The sequence below is a fragment of the Sinohyriopsis cumingii genome, chromosome 5 (genome assembly GCF_028554795.1).
Source record: "Sinohyriopsis cumingii isolate HCF-2022 chromosome 5, ASM2855479v2, whole genome shotgun sequence".
Taxonomy (NCBI): Eukaryota; Metazoa; Mollusca; class Bivalvia; order Unionida; family Unionidae; genus Sinohyriopsis; species Sinohyriopsis cumingii.
In genome coordinates, this window is record NC_142965.1 from 72,651,087 (window position 1) to 72,666,513 (window position 15,427).

The window sequence follows — 15,427 nt, forward strand, 5'->3', positions numbered from 1 at the left end:
GGACCGAAACGTCCAGGGGCGTAGATAGGCAGCCGGTTTAGAAACAAATGTGTCGAACGCAAATGTTAAGAATCATGATAATGATATGAAATGTCAGCCAAGGATGTCATGGAAGAGCATGGAATGCCGTTCGTCAACTCCACGAATTGAAACGTAATTTTATTGAAGGTCGATTATAATTGACGAAGCCGCTGGTGCACTTGCAAAAGTAATCCGTGTACTTGATACAGATGTTAGAGTAGCAGTTGAATGAATACCACACGTGCCTAATGAGTACCACCCACAGATGAAAACACCAGTTCAATACTTTAATAAAAATGCATGCCAGATAATCATCTTAATTTCCTCTATTCGTTGCCCTTCGCGGACCACCCAACTGGAAAGAGTACATGGTGAAACGCATTAAAAAACACACAATAAACACGCTGATAAGGAATGGCCTGAAATCAAGATCCAGGTGTTTGCTTTAAACAAACATTGTATTGATGATCAATTGCCTGCTCATTTTTGTAGAAACGCTTAATGCATTTATGGGCAAAGGAACTAAAGAAGGTGAAACGTTATGCAAAGAATATATACATATGTACGTACCACAACAACCACAATATCCTAGAGATCTGACCCAGACCATGAGTGTGTTATAGAGGAAGATATGGGAACATATGCAATAACAACGTGAATATAAGGAACAAAAAAGTCCTGCTTACCGCACAAATGGTCTAGTGGTTAAAGCGGCCGCCTCTGATGCGGTAGGTTGCGGGTTCGAACCCCGCCCTCATCATACAAAAGACTTATACAAATGGTAATAGCAGCTGCCTCGCATGGCGCCCAGCGTTATGAGGACTGGTCTCCCTGGTGCACGAATAATGTGACTGGGTGGAATATGATGATAAAGTCTGCGGCATGCTGCCCCATTGCTAGACATCACTATAAACTGACACACATTGCCGACATTGTTGCAATATGACTGAAACAATGGTACAAGCTACCTTAAAAATGTTAATCACAAACACAAACACCTGCAGCCCGTGTACCCTAAAGACCTGCTGCACCATTTGATGAGCACCAACCAAGCCAGTGTGAAGGCATTAGTGGACCTTGTGACCCTTATGATTCGAAATACTTGTAGGATCAGGTCCTGATAGCAACAGCGCAACATAAGTCATTAATGAGACCTCATCGATTTCTCAGCGGCTGCTTTCCAATCATATCATGGACAGAGAAACATAGCCCATTGATGCATGAACTTGTTGAAATATCAATGATGCATATTATAACCACACCAATAATGAGGTCTGAGGCAACTGAAACACTTCATGGTTAATGTGAAATCTATGTTGCGATGGAACAGGTTGTTGTAAATACATGCAAGAGCGTTCCCTCGGTGATCACAGTCTCATGAACGAAACACAAATTCATTGTGAATATATATACACCTGCTACCGCTGGGGATTCACGCGCACTCGAGATCGCACTTTCGTCGCTACGAGTATATTATGATTGTAATAACATCCGATCACAACCGTTTTGTGATATTGTTTTTCAGCCGATCATGGGTCAAATATAGAAAAACTCCCAACATACATGTATGATATTACCTTAATCAACGATGAGGTTCGACGAAAGAAATCGGGGTTAGTGGTAAAGACTCTAAAAGCTATATGTGTTAGCATCGGCCGACACTCAGCACTTACCTCGTAACTGATTTTCAGCTACCCTTAGTTAAATTTGGACAGTGTTTGTTAAGAAAGGTTCTTCGCTGACCCAACGGTATTCCCTGTGAAACAATGATGATATAGATGTGCCTTAGATACAGACCTGACATGTGATATAAGGACAGTCGTTCGTGGATGTGAGAATTCTGTGCGAGATGTTAAAGCGAGAAACCCAGTTTAAGCAGAATATTAAGGAACCAGCCTTGTTAACCATGTTCGTGTATTGTTTACATGTTCACGAAAGGTGTTCACAGCTTTATCACAGCTTTATGCCTTTTGTAGGCTTGCCGCAGTGACAACATTTAGCTTTGTTGTGGCAGGAATCGCAACAATAACAACCATCATAGGTGTGCCAATCGGAATTAATTTCTGAGCTATATCGATAGCAACCGGTGTCTCTAATAGTGCTAGCAAATTAATTTCGATACAGCTGCATAAACTATTACTCATTTATTGAGAATTACTTGCAGCGGCAAAATGTAGGTTTTTTTTACTATTAGTAATTTGTATATGTTGGCAATCGAGGATACAATATTTTCTACCGCTGGATTTACGATAGTGCTGGCGGAATTGGAAAATCACCGACAATTCCGAGCACAAATATGAAACCCTGCGGTTGCGGTTTCGCAGACAATGTCAGTCGAGGAATACAACAATTTTCTCTTTCGTGTCATAGTACTCCACTGCTAGCATATATTATTTGTCTTGCTTGCGACGTTGGCACATGCCATGGGTGATAGAGACCGTGACTTTTATCAGGAACGAAAGAGCAAAGAAAAAAGGCGGAAAACATGTTCATGACACTACTTAAACTATTTATCATGTCAGTCGAAAGCTAAATGCATTTGTGGGATGATTGATCGGATACGGAGGATGATACACAACATAGTCAGTGGATTAATGCACAATATTTGTACACAGGATCTGTTTTCCTTCTAATCAACATATGAGATAAAATCTTAATGGATAAAATGTCTGATCATCGCAGCTACAATGACCACTTGGTTTCCCTATAAAGGATCAATTAATACATATGTTTGATGGAAATCGATATGTACGATTGATGTTTCGAGTTGGTAAAACTATCTACAATATGAATAGTTTGGGAAAATTCTTTCAGACTCCACATAGAAATACGCGATTTGACATGTAACAGATATGTGTTCTACGGTACATATTGCTTTCTATGGTCTCATTGAAAATATAGTGTATAACTGTCTGCTCCACAAGTGTTTGCGCTGTCGTTTGCCGTACTAACATTACAAGCCTTGAAGCGGGGATATTCTATTTTGGGAACATTATCCAGTTGTGATTGCACAATTGTTATTAGAAAAGCTACGACCAAGTAGACTCAAACGTTTTGTTACTTTTTCTCGCACTGTTTTTAATTACAAGGGTGATGTTTCACTCTGGCATATTAACTTTGCAATGGCTTTATTCCAAAATGATTATAGAGACTTTCTGTATTCCACCGTATAAGTATCCACATGGTATTACATATAACTTCTCATGGAATTTATCACCAACACTTAACTTGTAGCAGGGTGGTGTTTTCTCCGCCATCAATATTCACAGCTGTGTTTATGTCGTTTTTGACTTTTATTGGAGGAATAACGTTCTAGTGCCAGTGATACTTGTCAGGGCCTAAATACTATGTCTGTTTCCATTATTTGGATTCTCACGATGCGTAATGTCCTGACCAGGTGTCCGCCTGTGATTGAAAACAGAACCGTGATTTTGATGCACTCAGCTATAGTGATACTCTTGCTACGTACGAAGGTTTGCAATCGGTGTCTGTATGAAGGATCTGGATGATAGTCTCCCCAATCTTGATCGTTTGCTGTTGATACACCCTCAGTCAACTCTGGAAGTGTTTATATTTCCCGGTAGATGTGTGTGTCGAGAGATTTTAATTTAGAAAGGCTATCTACAAGAGCGATTCCGGTCCTTTGAATTACCGCGTTGAGGCGAAGAATCTTTCACATTCGGAGGTTCCAGAGTCTCAGCTTCTTTGAGTTCATTGTCCTCCTCTCCCGTACCTAAGAACAGCGCGGTGACTGTCAGCTTTTTTGCATTGACCATGATCTCTTCTTGAGACACAGAAAACATGTGTCGTGCTTCGGTTTTAGGCTTATCGTTGAACCATGTCGCTTGGAGAAACTTTAAGTCCATGTCCTATAGTGTGAGTTGGGATATGAAATTGTACCGGATGTTTTTGTATGTTATCAAGTTTAGTCTCCATTTCGCTGCCATGTTGCCAGACATATTTTCCTTAAAAATGAGACGGATAGTGTGCTTTGGAAAAAAAATGAAAACGAACCATGTTTTTTTTTTTAATTGGCAATAAATATTAAATTGGACTATGCGGTGATGTAGTCCATTCACTGTGATATATCTTCTTGCTACCATCCAATTGTCACTTAATATATTAATTTGATAGGAAACAGCTACATGTTAATGTACTGGACGCTTTTGTTACTGATGTCCAGTATAAGGAAACTGTCCGCACTAAGCTCGCATAGGTCCGCCACCATGTATGTCAGCGTTAGCGTATGGGTCACGGTACACATGCACATCACTACATTGAGAAATATGTATCTAGGGACACGATAAGAGAACATATAATCACCGTTGCCATGCGTCAAGCGGACACATTCGATTTCTCAGAAGGAGTTTGGTATGATATTTTCGGGCACAGTCTCGCCAGTGTCATACTAGTTTGTTCATAATCCAGATCAGCACTTGTGTTTGCTTGGTAACGCTGGTTCAGTGTCGTGGCATGATGTTTTGTGCGCTCAAAAAACAGCAAATTATCAAGTTATGTTCTTTTAGAGTTGTCTAGATTTGGCAGCTGACTTTGTTTACACATCAAGCCACGTAGCAGCTCGAGTTCGCGGAACGCAAGAACTTCGGAAAGACTAACACCGTTGACACGACATGAAAAAGCAAAACCTGGTAATTGTTGGAGCGTTTATATGACATTGCATGACCCCTTTCATACGGAACAGTAGTGTGTGTTTCGCTGAGGTAATCGCGTAATGCAGGTGTACGATGTTTACACCTCTGTACGCGAGGGATCTCGAAATCCTCATTTACCATGGAACAGTACTTGGCTGCCTTGACGTTTGGTGCTTTCGATCACGTTTGATAGTTTTGATCGTTGATAAACGTCTATTAAAATAAAACTGGTTGTCACCCTCCTGCTACACTTTGAAGACATCTCTTGTACCGTAATAATCTCTATTCTGCGATTTTGGGCTAAGTAAATGCTATTTAAACTATGCATCATTTCTATCATTATCACCAGGTGCGTGTCATGTCGTCCCTTGATATTATACTCTGTGTGACAATTGTCAATGCTATAGAATTCACTGACTAAAGTTATATTCTTTTAAGTTGATCCTATAGTATCGGTGAAGAGCGCGTCTGCCAAGAAAAGGCGATGCTAGACTCCAAGCTGTAATTGTGGCCGGTGGTGGGGCTTATTACAGTCAGCTATTTGGTCCGTAAATATTTCTAACCTGGCATGTGCAGGTAATTGTCTGCGCTGTCAACTTGGTTTGCTCTTATGTAGTTCGATAGGTCTCGGCAAGTCCCGGCAAGCTGCTAAACATATTACAACCACAGAGCGAAATGTAAACTGAACTCTCAGCTATATACTACAGCTCAACAGGTTACTGAAAGGGTGTGGTACCTATCATCAAAGTGCAAGAAGCCGTTAAAGTCATTCAAAGTGTTGTGGGGTGGCTTATAAAGCAGACCATGTCGCAAATTTACCTGACGACATCGTGCAAAATCCCCAGACATATGGTTGATGTCCCAACCCTTAAGAGATGCACCAGTCAAAGGTCTTCTTCCAGCTATACAACTAGGATGAGATACGCGTACAAGTATACACTGATGGTAGCTGATGTCACCAACCGTTCCAAAAAAAAAACACGCCCTTGGCTATTTCATAGACGTCCCAAGTCGCTGACGCTCTGGCTCGAATCTACAAGAAGGCGGCTGCTAAAGTGTCCCAATCTGCTACAAGTTGACACGGCTGGGTGACTATGGGTGTATCGTCGCAACTCTGGTCTAAGCACATTTGTGTGTACTACTTGGCTTGGACCAGAACCCACAGTACGCAATACATTGTAATGAGGGTAGACTGGTGGTCTCTGACTGAGTATCTTTACGCAAAGGAGATATTGCTTTGCACTGAAGCTGCAGATCGTAGCACTGAGTCGGTTAAGCGACTACCTGCGAGTGTGGCTACCCTGAATGATGCGGTAACTCGACCCACACGTAAGCACATATTAATTCGTTCGTGTTGTATCTGTCTGAGCGTCGTCTATATCGTATGTGATGTGAACGGATGACTGGGAAGATCACCATCAAGCCTCATGTATCCTGATGTGAAACGTATGTACGCCTTGAGAGCAGGAAGCAGTGAAATCCTTCAACGTATTTCGCGTAACGGATCTCTTCATCGGATGTCACTACGAATGACGCTCATGGAGTATCAAAACAATCGTCCTTTTCTTGAGTCAGAGGTGATGCCTCCGGTCGACCCTTACAACTGTCCTCGAAGTAGCATTAGCCTTAGTTTTCATTGCTCTAGTTTTCAATCCGAAAATCATTCAGAAAATCTTGGAACGCGGGCTAATATATTATAAATGTTGTTTTCTCTATGCTTCTCCGTACATGTATAAATATATACATCACTCCCTACAGGCGAAAGCTGTGATGGAAGCCACATGACCCTCCCACATTTGGATGAAAGAGCCTCAAATTACTCCGGCGAACGATTTGGCTTGTGGGTATTCGACCATGATCTGGTTAATGGCTGGTATGACGTCGGCAGGAGAAACATTCCGACTGATCATAGTAACTTCAACATATATTGGAATTCGTGCAATACTGGTGCTCCAATTTGGATGAATGGTGAGTGACTGCATATTAATATTATATAAAATTACGATGATGTAAATAATGTTCAGTGTTTGGAATTTTGGACAGCTTCGCAACATAATATTCGGTCATGTTAACTTTTTGGCATCACTAATACAAGCAAATGTGCCGAGTGATATAGACTTTCATTCATCCCGGTGTATAAATGAATACCATTCAAAATAGCATAGTACAAATGAGGACAGTTATTAGAATAATGATGCATATTTGCTGCTTGGTACTGACTATTTCTCAGTATAGATATTGCTTAATGTTTTATCCGTTGTTCTGTTTTATATTTAGGAAGTTTACATCTACAACGTTTGCGGAATGTTCGGTGTGCATACAGCTTAAGTAATGAATATAGAGATGGCTAAAGCTACTAACGCAAATGTATAAATGTTTTGACTGAAAAAATGAGAAGTATAGATGTCATATACACAACACTAGTTTAATGTGTTTAACAATTATCATAGTGGTCCCTTCAACAGTTTGGCACCTTTAATGCCAAAACGAGCGCAAAGAATATGGCTGGATGCACGGAAACAATGAAGGTCATAATCATTAAAATGTTACAATTGAGGGATTTGGATACCAAAATGTATATATGGACCACTAGTATAATATGTACACCGCTTTTCATAGCAGGTGTGATCCGAAAAAGGCCTGGATAAGGAATGGACATACAGAACATTCTCATGGAGAAGAACGTCTAACACGATTAACTATGCATGCAGATGAATATATTATACATCATGTCATCATTCATTTATTAGTTGATGATTTATTTATCAAAGGTACGATCCCAACTACCAGTGAAGGAAAGGTTACTCGTACAGTTTGTGTCAAGACTTTATATAATATATGCTTGTCTCCGTTTGATATTGAAGTCATCAATTGCGGATCGCATATGCTGTACAAACTATCGCCAACATACTACAATGATGTTGCCTACTGCTTTGGTATGTATTCTAATATTTTTATTCTCTGCTTAATATTTTCATATAGCTCAGAAGAGGGTAATTCATTAATATACAAAATGTAATTTAAACTTTGCATTTATAATTTATTTTGAAATTTTAAATAAGAGCGCCCATGCAATGAGCTTACTTATGTGGCGGAAATTGTAGTGTTTGCAAAATTAATATAAACGCTCAGACAATCGTAATCACAAGTAGCTACCGCTAAATGGATAATAACACGGAGGATAAGAATTTTAGTTGCATATTTGAGTATGTCTTTCTCGTCATAAAGTGCATTTACAGTTATAAAGTGGGTTCTCAAAATGTTTAAGATTAAGTTTCCAAGGGCCAGCTTAAAATAGTACAGTGACAAATAATGCAGAACAACTTCAGCGTCATTATTGTTCGAGGTATGATAAAAATATCTGCATAATTGTGCAGACTGATAAAACGTTTGTTTTCGATATACATGTTGTTTACTGTTAATAGGATTATAAACGTTTGTGTTTTGAGAATCGAATGTTTTGGGCTCATATTTACAATTCTAAACGATTTTAGAACGATTTAATACATTAACTGACATTGATTACATCAAGGTGATTACGAGTCATTACGGTCACTCCGCAATGAACTGTGCTGTTGTTTTAAAGTCTACATCGTCATTTGTTCCGTTAAGCGACACAGGTAATATTAACCTATATAACTACCACTTAGTGCGAGTATGCTCGTCGCAGTAAACACCATCCGTAAAAATCTCCTACTCCCAATATGCACCTTATTATTTCAAGCATCGTTTATTAGTTTCCACTGCACATATTCGATGTAGATGTTGCTGCAAAATGTACCGATACTACAATATATTTCATAAATGTAAGCCGACAGAAAATGCATCACTTGAGTTTGAGAAGTTATCATTGAATAAATTCAAGAAAATGACCTGAGCGACTTTTATTTCACATATCCAACATAGCTGAGTTAAATGATGGAATTAAACATGGCAGATAGGCTATGTTTATGTTTCATCTTCGCTGTTGCTTTTGTATTGGAGAAATCCAGCAATAGGTAATATATTCAGCCATTTTTGTTTGCCCGTCAACTAAAGTGAAGATACGATCCTGTGAATGTATCCATGATTTGCAAGAAACGGATGGTCATATTTTATTAATATATGGGAATCTAAACATGTATTTTAGAGTTTCAGGAATTGTCATAGTATTGTGATTCTCTGCCTAATTCATTTCTTTGAAAAGAAAAGAAAATACAAAAATTTCAAGAATAAACAGCGTTTCCAAGACACATATGTTCATCTTCATATAATCCAAATAAAGTGATTGATATTCCGATCAACCTCTAGTTCATCATTTTATTCTGTTTCTGCAAAACCGCTAAACATAAACAACAGAACAGGACCCAATCTACATTGAAATGCTTGTATGCATCCAATCGTGTTTGTCCTTGTAGATTTATGGGATCCCTCAACGGAAACACTTCAGGTTTATCCTTTGCTTTACTTTGCCGATAAAAAAGGCATAGATGGGCAACTCTTTAAGAAGCCAACATTGATGCTTCGTTGTAAGTTGAATGGAAACCTGACCGATGACCAATACTATTTAGTATCTTGGTAAGCTTAAGAATACATTTTTTAGTAGAATCGCTGGTGCTTTTTGACTCTCCAAGTTTTCTACTACTTGCTTCTCTCTCTCTATCTCGAGAATATTGATGCATTGATCACTTTAATATTGACTTCAGTAATTGAAGACATATATACTTTGTTCGTGAATGCTTAGTTTGAAATGTGGAAATTAGTATTAAAAGTATTAAATGACAGCAATATATTGGAGATAAGTCTTGCTTACAAAGTAAACCTAAAATGGCCAGTCATTTATATCAACATGTGTTTCAACTCTGAAATAATGTATAAAGTGTCATCTGTCTTATAAATAATGAATTGTTGCTCACTTGATAGCAATTTCTTATATTGTTATAATGAAGATTCATCTTTCAAGGTTACAATTTGCAAAAAGAAACAAACGTTAAGAACTAATTTTTAAAATTAGTTTTGAAGCGAAATCGTAGGATATTATACATCAGGAGTATATGTAATGAAACAAGTTCAAACATTTTTCTGTAATCAAAATCCTTTACGTAAATGTAATAATGATCATCTTACGCGTTGTTCTATTTATATTTCTTCATGTACAGAAAGGAGGTGTTGAGAGAATGAGAGAACGAAATAATCTAAATATCATATTCGCGTGAGCCTTTTGAGAACACGTTCTTCTTTGTAGTCATCTAATGATGTTTTATGCGCAATAGGTAGTCAAAATGCTTCAATCTTTCGTATGCATCATGTTATAAATATACATTGCAAATATTAGAAACCTTCGTAACATTACAATGATATAACTTTTCGTTTAGCGTATGCACTATATGAAGCCATTGCAACAGCTTAAAAGTATTATTAGATATGGTCCAGTTTATACAGCAGACTACTTGAGAAATCATACCCGGTGGTAAATAAACTTAAACCATAATATATGGTTGTCATTACATTCATCCATCCATTCATCCATTCATCTAGCCAGCCAGTAAGTATAAAGTTCGTAAAAAGTGATAAATAGTTTTAATAAAATTCTTTTTTGAACTATGTTTTGGCTCAAGTCTCTCACCTTTGTGTGTCAGGTATGTTGACGACATTTTCGTTCTAAGCAAAGGGCCCGTTCTACTAAAGGAAATAGATGACACAAATTTATATGAGTCAGAACTAACAAAACGCGGATACAAACTGGATATTAACGTGAGTATTATCACATTGACACTTTGTAATAAACATCAACACTTGAATAGCAACATATATATGACCAGGCATATACTTGACTTTTATTATAACCATATATATATATATGCGAAAACAGATGTGTAATGTACATATAATGATGAGATCATAAACAAATATCTACATTTGTTTATCTAACAATTCATTAAGAGCTTTGTGGGATCGGTTGCTTGATTTAGACATTAATTATCTGACATTATTTGATTCTTGCTTTATTTCTTGAATATAAAATACAATATCTTCGAGAGAGCCTGACAAAAAGAAAAGAAAATTCAACCGAAATCTTAATCTTTTCACATAAAAGATCTACTTGAAGGAAACTAACTGATAAATTAAAATCAAAATATTGAACATCAAAACCAAAAATATACTTCACAGTTATGATGGAATTTAATACACATTGTGGTATGACTTACTTATAGTCTCTCTAAACTCCTCTGACAGTTTGTACCTCACTTCCGATTTTAAAATGGAATGACCTGAAAAAGATGGCAAATGTGCAAAACTTATCCAATTCATTCATTATTGTGTAATTTCTAACCTAATTGCCGCCAGTGACTACCTAACACAGTGATCGTGTTCCGTTTCGAGACGACCTGGGGTTTATAGACTAATACGACAAACTGGTTTGCGTGGGCTTATGAATCATGATGAACTGGTACAATACGTGCACAATTTTTCAACATACTTATTGGGCTTAGCTTTAAATAGAAAGGCAGATATTTTCTTTGTTAACGTTAATGCATTGTTTAATTGGTGGGAAATTTTAGAATCTTGATTAGAAATGATGGATGCGTATATGTAGTATGCAGTTTCTTTAAATCTATCTATCTATCTATCTATCTATCTATCTATCTATCTATCTATGTGTGTGTGTCTTTATGTGTGTATGTGTTTGTGTGCGTGTGAAGTGCAACGATTACACCCTTCAATAAAAATTAACATTTTCCTGGAACAGACGTTGACGTCGAAAATGTCCATTTGGTCATAACCGCGACTAAGATGACAGTTTAAGGGAGTGCGGTGGCAGTCGAGTTTGACATTATACATTAATGAATGGAATAGTCAAGTCCTTTGCATTGTTATTGTGTTTCAGGTTTATCATTGTTAGAATTGGAACGGTTTGGGTACACAATACCAAAATAAATACTACAAAGCAATTAGTCTCTTGCTCTGTTACATGTTTCACAGCAGCTAGTGCCTCACAACATGAATTGCCAACTGTGAAGGTGCAATACTTACTTTAATGTTGCTTTGTAAAAAGTGTATAAAATGCATTGTTGACGTGAATGTAGACGTGCTTTTCTCCAAATGTTTTTTCAACCTTTATGGCAAGTCTGAAATTTAAAAGCAATTATGTTCACAATAATGTGAGTAATATATGTTTGCAAGGCATGGCTATTTAATACTGAATCAAACAATTATAACCAAAGAATACTTTATGAACATTTCAAATTACCGACAAACAAAGTCGTATAATGATTTCTAAATTTAAATAGGAAGAAATCAATAATGGCCACACTGCTGGGAGATCATATATTTATCATGCACGTCAGCACGAAAATCTTGAGCCTAGGAAAATTATATATCTAATCAGTGGCATTAGTAGATCTCTCATTATATATATATATATATATATATATATATATATATATATATATATATATATATATATATATATATATATATATATATATATATATACACACAAAATGTTTACGCTACAAAGTGTACTTAAACTGTAACTTACAGCTCAAAGTTTTATCTTGTTCTAATTAAATATTAGGCAAAGGGAACTGCATTTTTTAAATCAGAATTTATTGGATACTAACATTTAAAAAAATCAATTTTGATGTCAAATTGATGAAGTAAAGAGGATGCTTACTTAGAATAAATTATATTGTCATTCGTATTCATTTCCTTCTTACAGGCAATTCCTGTATCGGAACATTTAGCTACAATCTCACTTTATGAATTTTATATGTCTTTTCATACATTCCTTTTTTAAGATTAAATGCAAAATGGACACGAACAATAGTAGAGAAAACACAACTGAGAATTCCACATCAAGTCTCAAGTTTTGGCTTGGAATAAGGGTAATTATATTCTTTTTTTGGTGACCAGGTGGTAAAGTAAGTGTGAGCGTATGGTATGGTCTTGCGTCCGTCGTTGATTGTGAATCATTTGTCGTCCGTGCCATAATCAATCATTGATTGTTAGCAATCTGGAGTCTATATTTCTGATATGATTTTAATCCAATTTGGAATCTGTTTTTCTTTTTCATTTAAATCTTTTTGCATTTCTTAAACGAGCATCACCATTTCCAACAAAGCATGTGATGCCGCATCTAATTCGTCAAACTTGTAACCATTCGTGTAGCCATATTTCTGATCCATGTTTAATAAAGTGTGAAATATTTTTTGTGTGCATCTTTACGTTGTCAGAGTGAGCTTTACAGTGAGCAAGATTCACCCATATTAAATATCTTGTTTTACATTTCAGTTTTACAATTAATGGTGTAGAGGGTATAATTTTGACCTGATGTTTAATATGTGTTTATATCATTAAGATCTGGGACAACTTCGACCATGAGTGAGATCCACTTGTATTAATTAAGTGGTCTTGCTTCCGATACTTTGCTCTTCTTACCCATCTGTACGACACAGTTCTGATATGATTCTGATAAAGCTTGACAAATATATTTATGCCATTACTATCCTGAATGGGTTTGATAATGAGCTAGCTCTATGAGTATTACTTAGATTACGCTTTCGTGACATCATTGGCCGAGAGTATTGCCCCTCTCTATTCTGCTTTGATCACAATTAGAATAACGGCTTACATATCCAAGATTATGGACAGTCCAACGTGAAACCGATCCACATATTCTAAATAAAGTTATCTTACTTATGATTAATTTAACCTGTACATACTCTTGACACCATATATTTTGGAGCTTTATTTGATCAAACTTGGTATGCAGACAATACCAATGAGGTTGTAACTTCTTTAGATTTATAAACTATATTTCTTATACATGTTCTATTAAACTTAACAAATGAGATTGTATCGTTAGGAATTTGGATCACTTGAATTTTGAGTAAGGTAATGTGCTTATTAAACATGTCCTTATTGTTAGAAGATGTGTTGCTTTAAAATTAGAATATATCACACATAAAGGTGAAAGAAACATAACATAAAGTTCGAGAGGTATACTGCATAGGTTTTGTTTCTATGATGCTACGCTGGAATGCAGAGAGCATTGAAGATTCGTTGATTTATGACAGCATGGTTGACTGTATAGCCAGCTTGGGTTGCTCGTTGTACCTAGGTGTGAAATATATGTTATTCTCCAATTATGAATACCATTCCTAAGTGTGCTGTGCAACTTGGCTTAGATGAGCATGGGTTTTTATCGGATGAAATGCCTTTAAATATCAAAGTAATCATACAATTATGAGTTGATCCAAACCAATATTCACATTAAAGATAAGTTCTACTCAATGTTTGCTCTTTAACCTATATGAGTGTGAAAGTATGGAGCATCCTACCACACATATTTCATGCAGATATCAAACTTAATCATGCTTTACTCACATTTGCATACAACACAACTCTAATTTATAGGACTGAATTTGTACTATTTTCATACATTAATTTTCACTTTCAAAAGTACTCCGAAATTGAAACGAACATATATAATATAGACTTGTTTTCTTTACATTTTGTTCTTCTAAATAATATAGGCGTAGTTGTGCTGTACTGCAGGAAATTTGTTTGTTTTATTTTCAGTATCATTTGACTTTTATGCAATAAATATCTGATTGAACGGATGGTGATACGCACTGATCAAAATCTAGAGGCTAGACAGTTTATATTGAGCCCTTCGTTGGTCGTCAAAACATAAAATATCCGCGTACATGCAAAGTTAATAATACCATGAAATATATACTTTTCCACACACATCTTTTGGAAATAATTTCACATATAATGTAATTCATTTCGAATCCTTCGTTTCATAATTGTATAACTATGAATTATTTTACATATTATTACTTTATGTCGTTAAGAAATAGGATGGTTGTTCAACGTACGCTACATGTTGTTAATTATTACCATAATGTATAAAAGTAAACACAATACAGTATCGACACCAGATAAAACTTTCGATAACTCTCCATCTTAGGTCCTGAGTCCCGCAGTGAACATAATACAAGGGAGATCGACTACCATACAGCTGCAGCCAACATTTCCATTCGGATGTTCCTCGAGGGTTGGCCATCGAAACCCAAATGACAAGTGTTTATTGTCAGTCCATATGTTTGATCCAGACGATTCAAATGATTGTAAAAGTAGCAGCATATCGGTTACAGGAAGTCAGAAATGTGGAGTACAAATCCCTGGGTTTTATTATGATCAATGGACAGATGGCATTCGTTACGATAATGTGACAGAGATGACCATTACCACTAGAGATCCTAACGACTATCACCAGGGACGAAATAGATTTATTTTGAACCTTCTGACCGAAGGTTCAGATTTGAATGATATTATTCAGGGGAGCTACATCAAGAATATAATCGTATGTATGTTTAAAGCAAACTCCTGTGTTTAACTGAGAAGGCATACAAAAGAAATTTTCCTCCTCGCACGTTATGGTATAGAGGAAACATATACACTCATCTCTCTCTCTCTCTCTCTTAAATATATATATATATATATATATATATATATATATATATATATATATATATATATATATATATATATATGACATGATCTAAAGATACATATATATATATAACATGGGATTATTGCACGAGCGTATTCATCTCTGTTATGGATTATTGCATTTAGGACGGTAATGTGTTTATGATCAAAGTCACAGTACAGATTTTTCTGAGCAAGCCTGAGTTTTACTCTATGGTTGCTACTAGAAGAGAGTCTTTAATTTAACTTAGAGTTTCTGACCACATGGAGTT

At 36.3% G+C, this 15,427-nt stretch overlaps 1 protein-coding gene across 1 annotated transcript in view; it reads left to right on the plus strand.

The window, feature by feature from the left end:
• The window catches only part of LOC149799436 (von Willebrand factor D and EGF domain-containing protein-like), a 62,136-nt gene that overhangs the window by 13,062 nt on the left and 33,647 nt on the right, over positions 1–15,427 (plus strand). The window contains exons 3-8 of the mRNA XM_089958779.1: positions 6,432–6,641; positions 7,445–7,609; positions 9,071–9,230; positions 10,292–10,406; positions 12,455–12,541; positions 14,632–15,027. Of these exons, the coding sequence (XP_089814905.1) occupies positions 6,432–6,641; positions 7,445–7,609; positions 9,071–9,230; positions 10,292–10,406; positions 12,455–12,541; positions 14,632–15,027 (1,133 nt within the window). The remainder of the gene's footprint in view (positions 1–6,431; positions 6,642–7,444; positions 7,610–9,070; positions 9,231–10,291; positions 10,407–12,454; positions 12,542–14,631; positions 15,028–15,427) is intronic.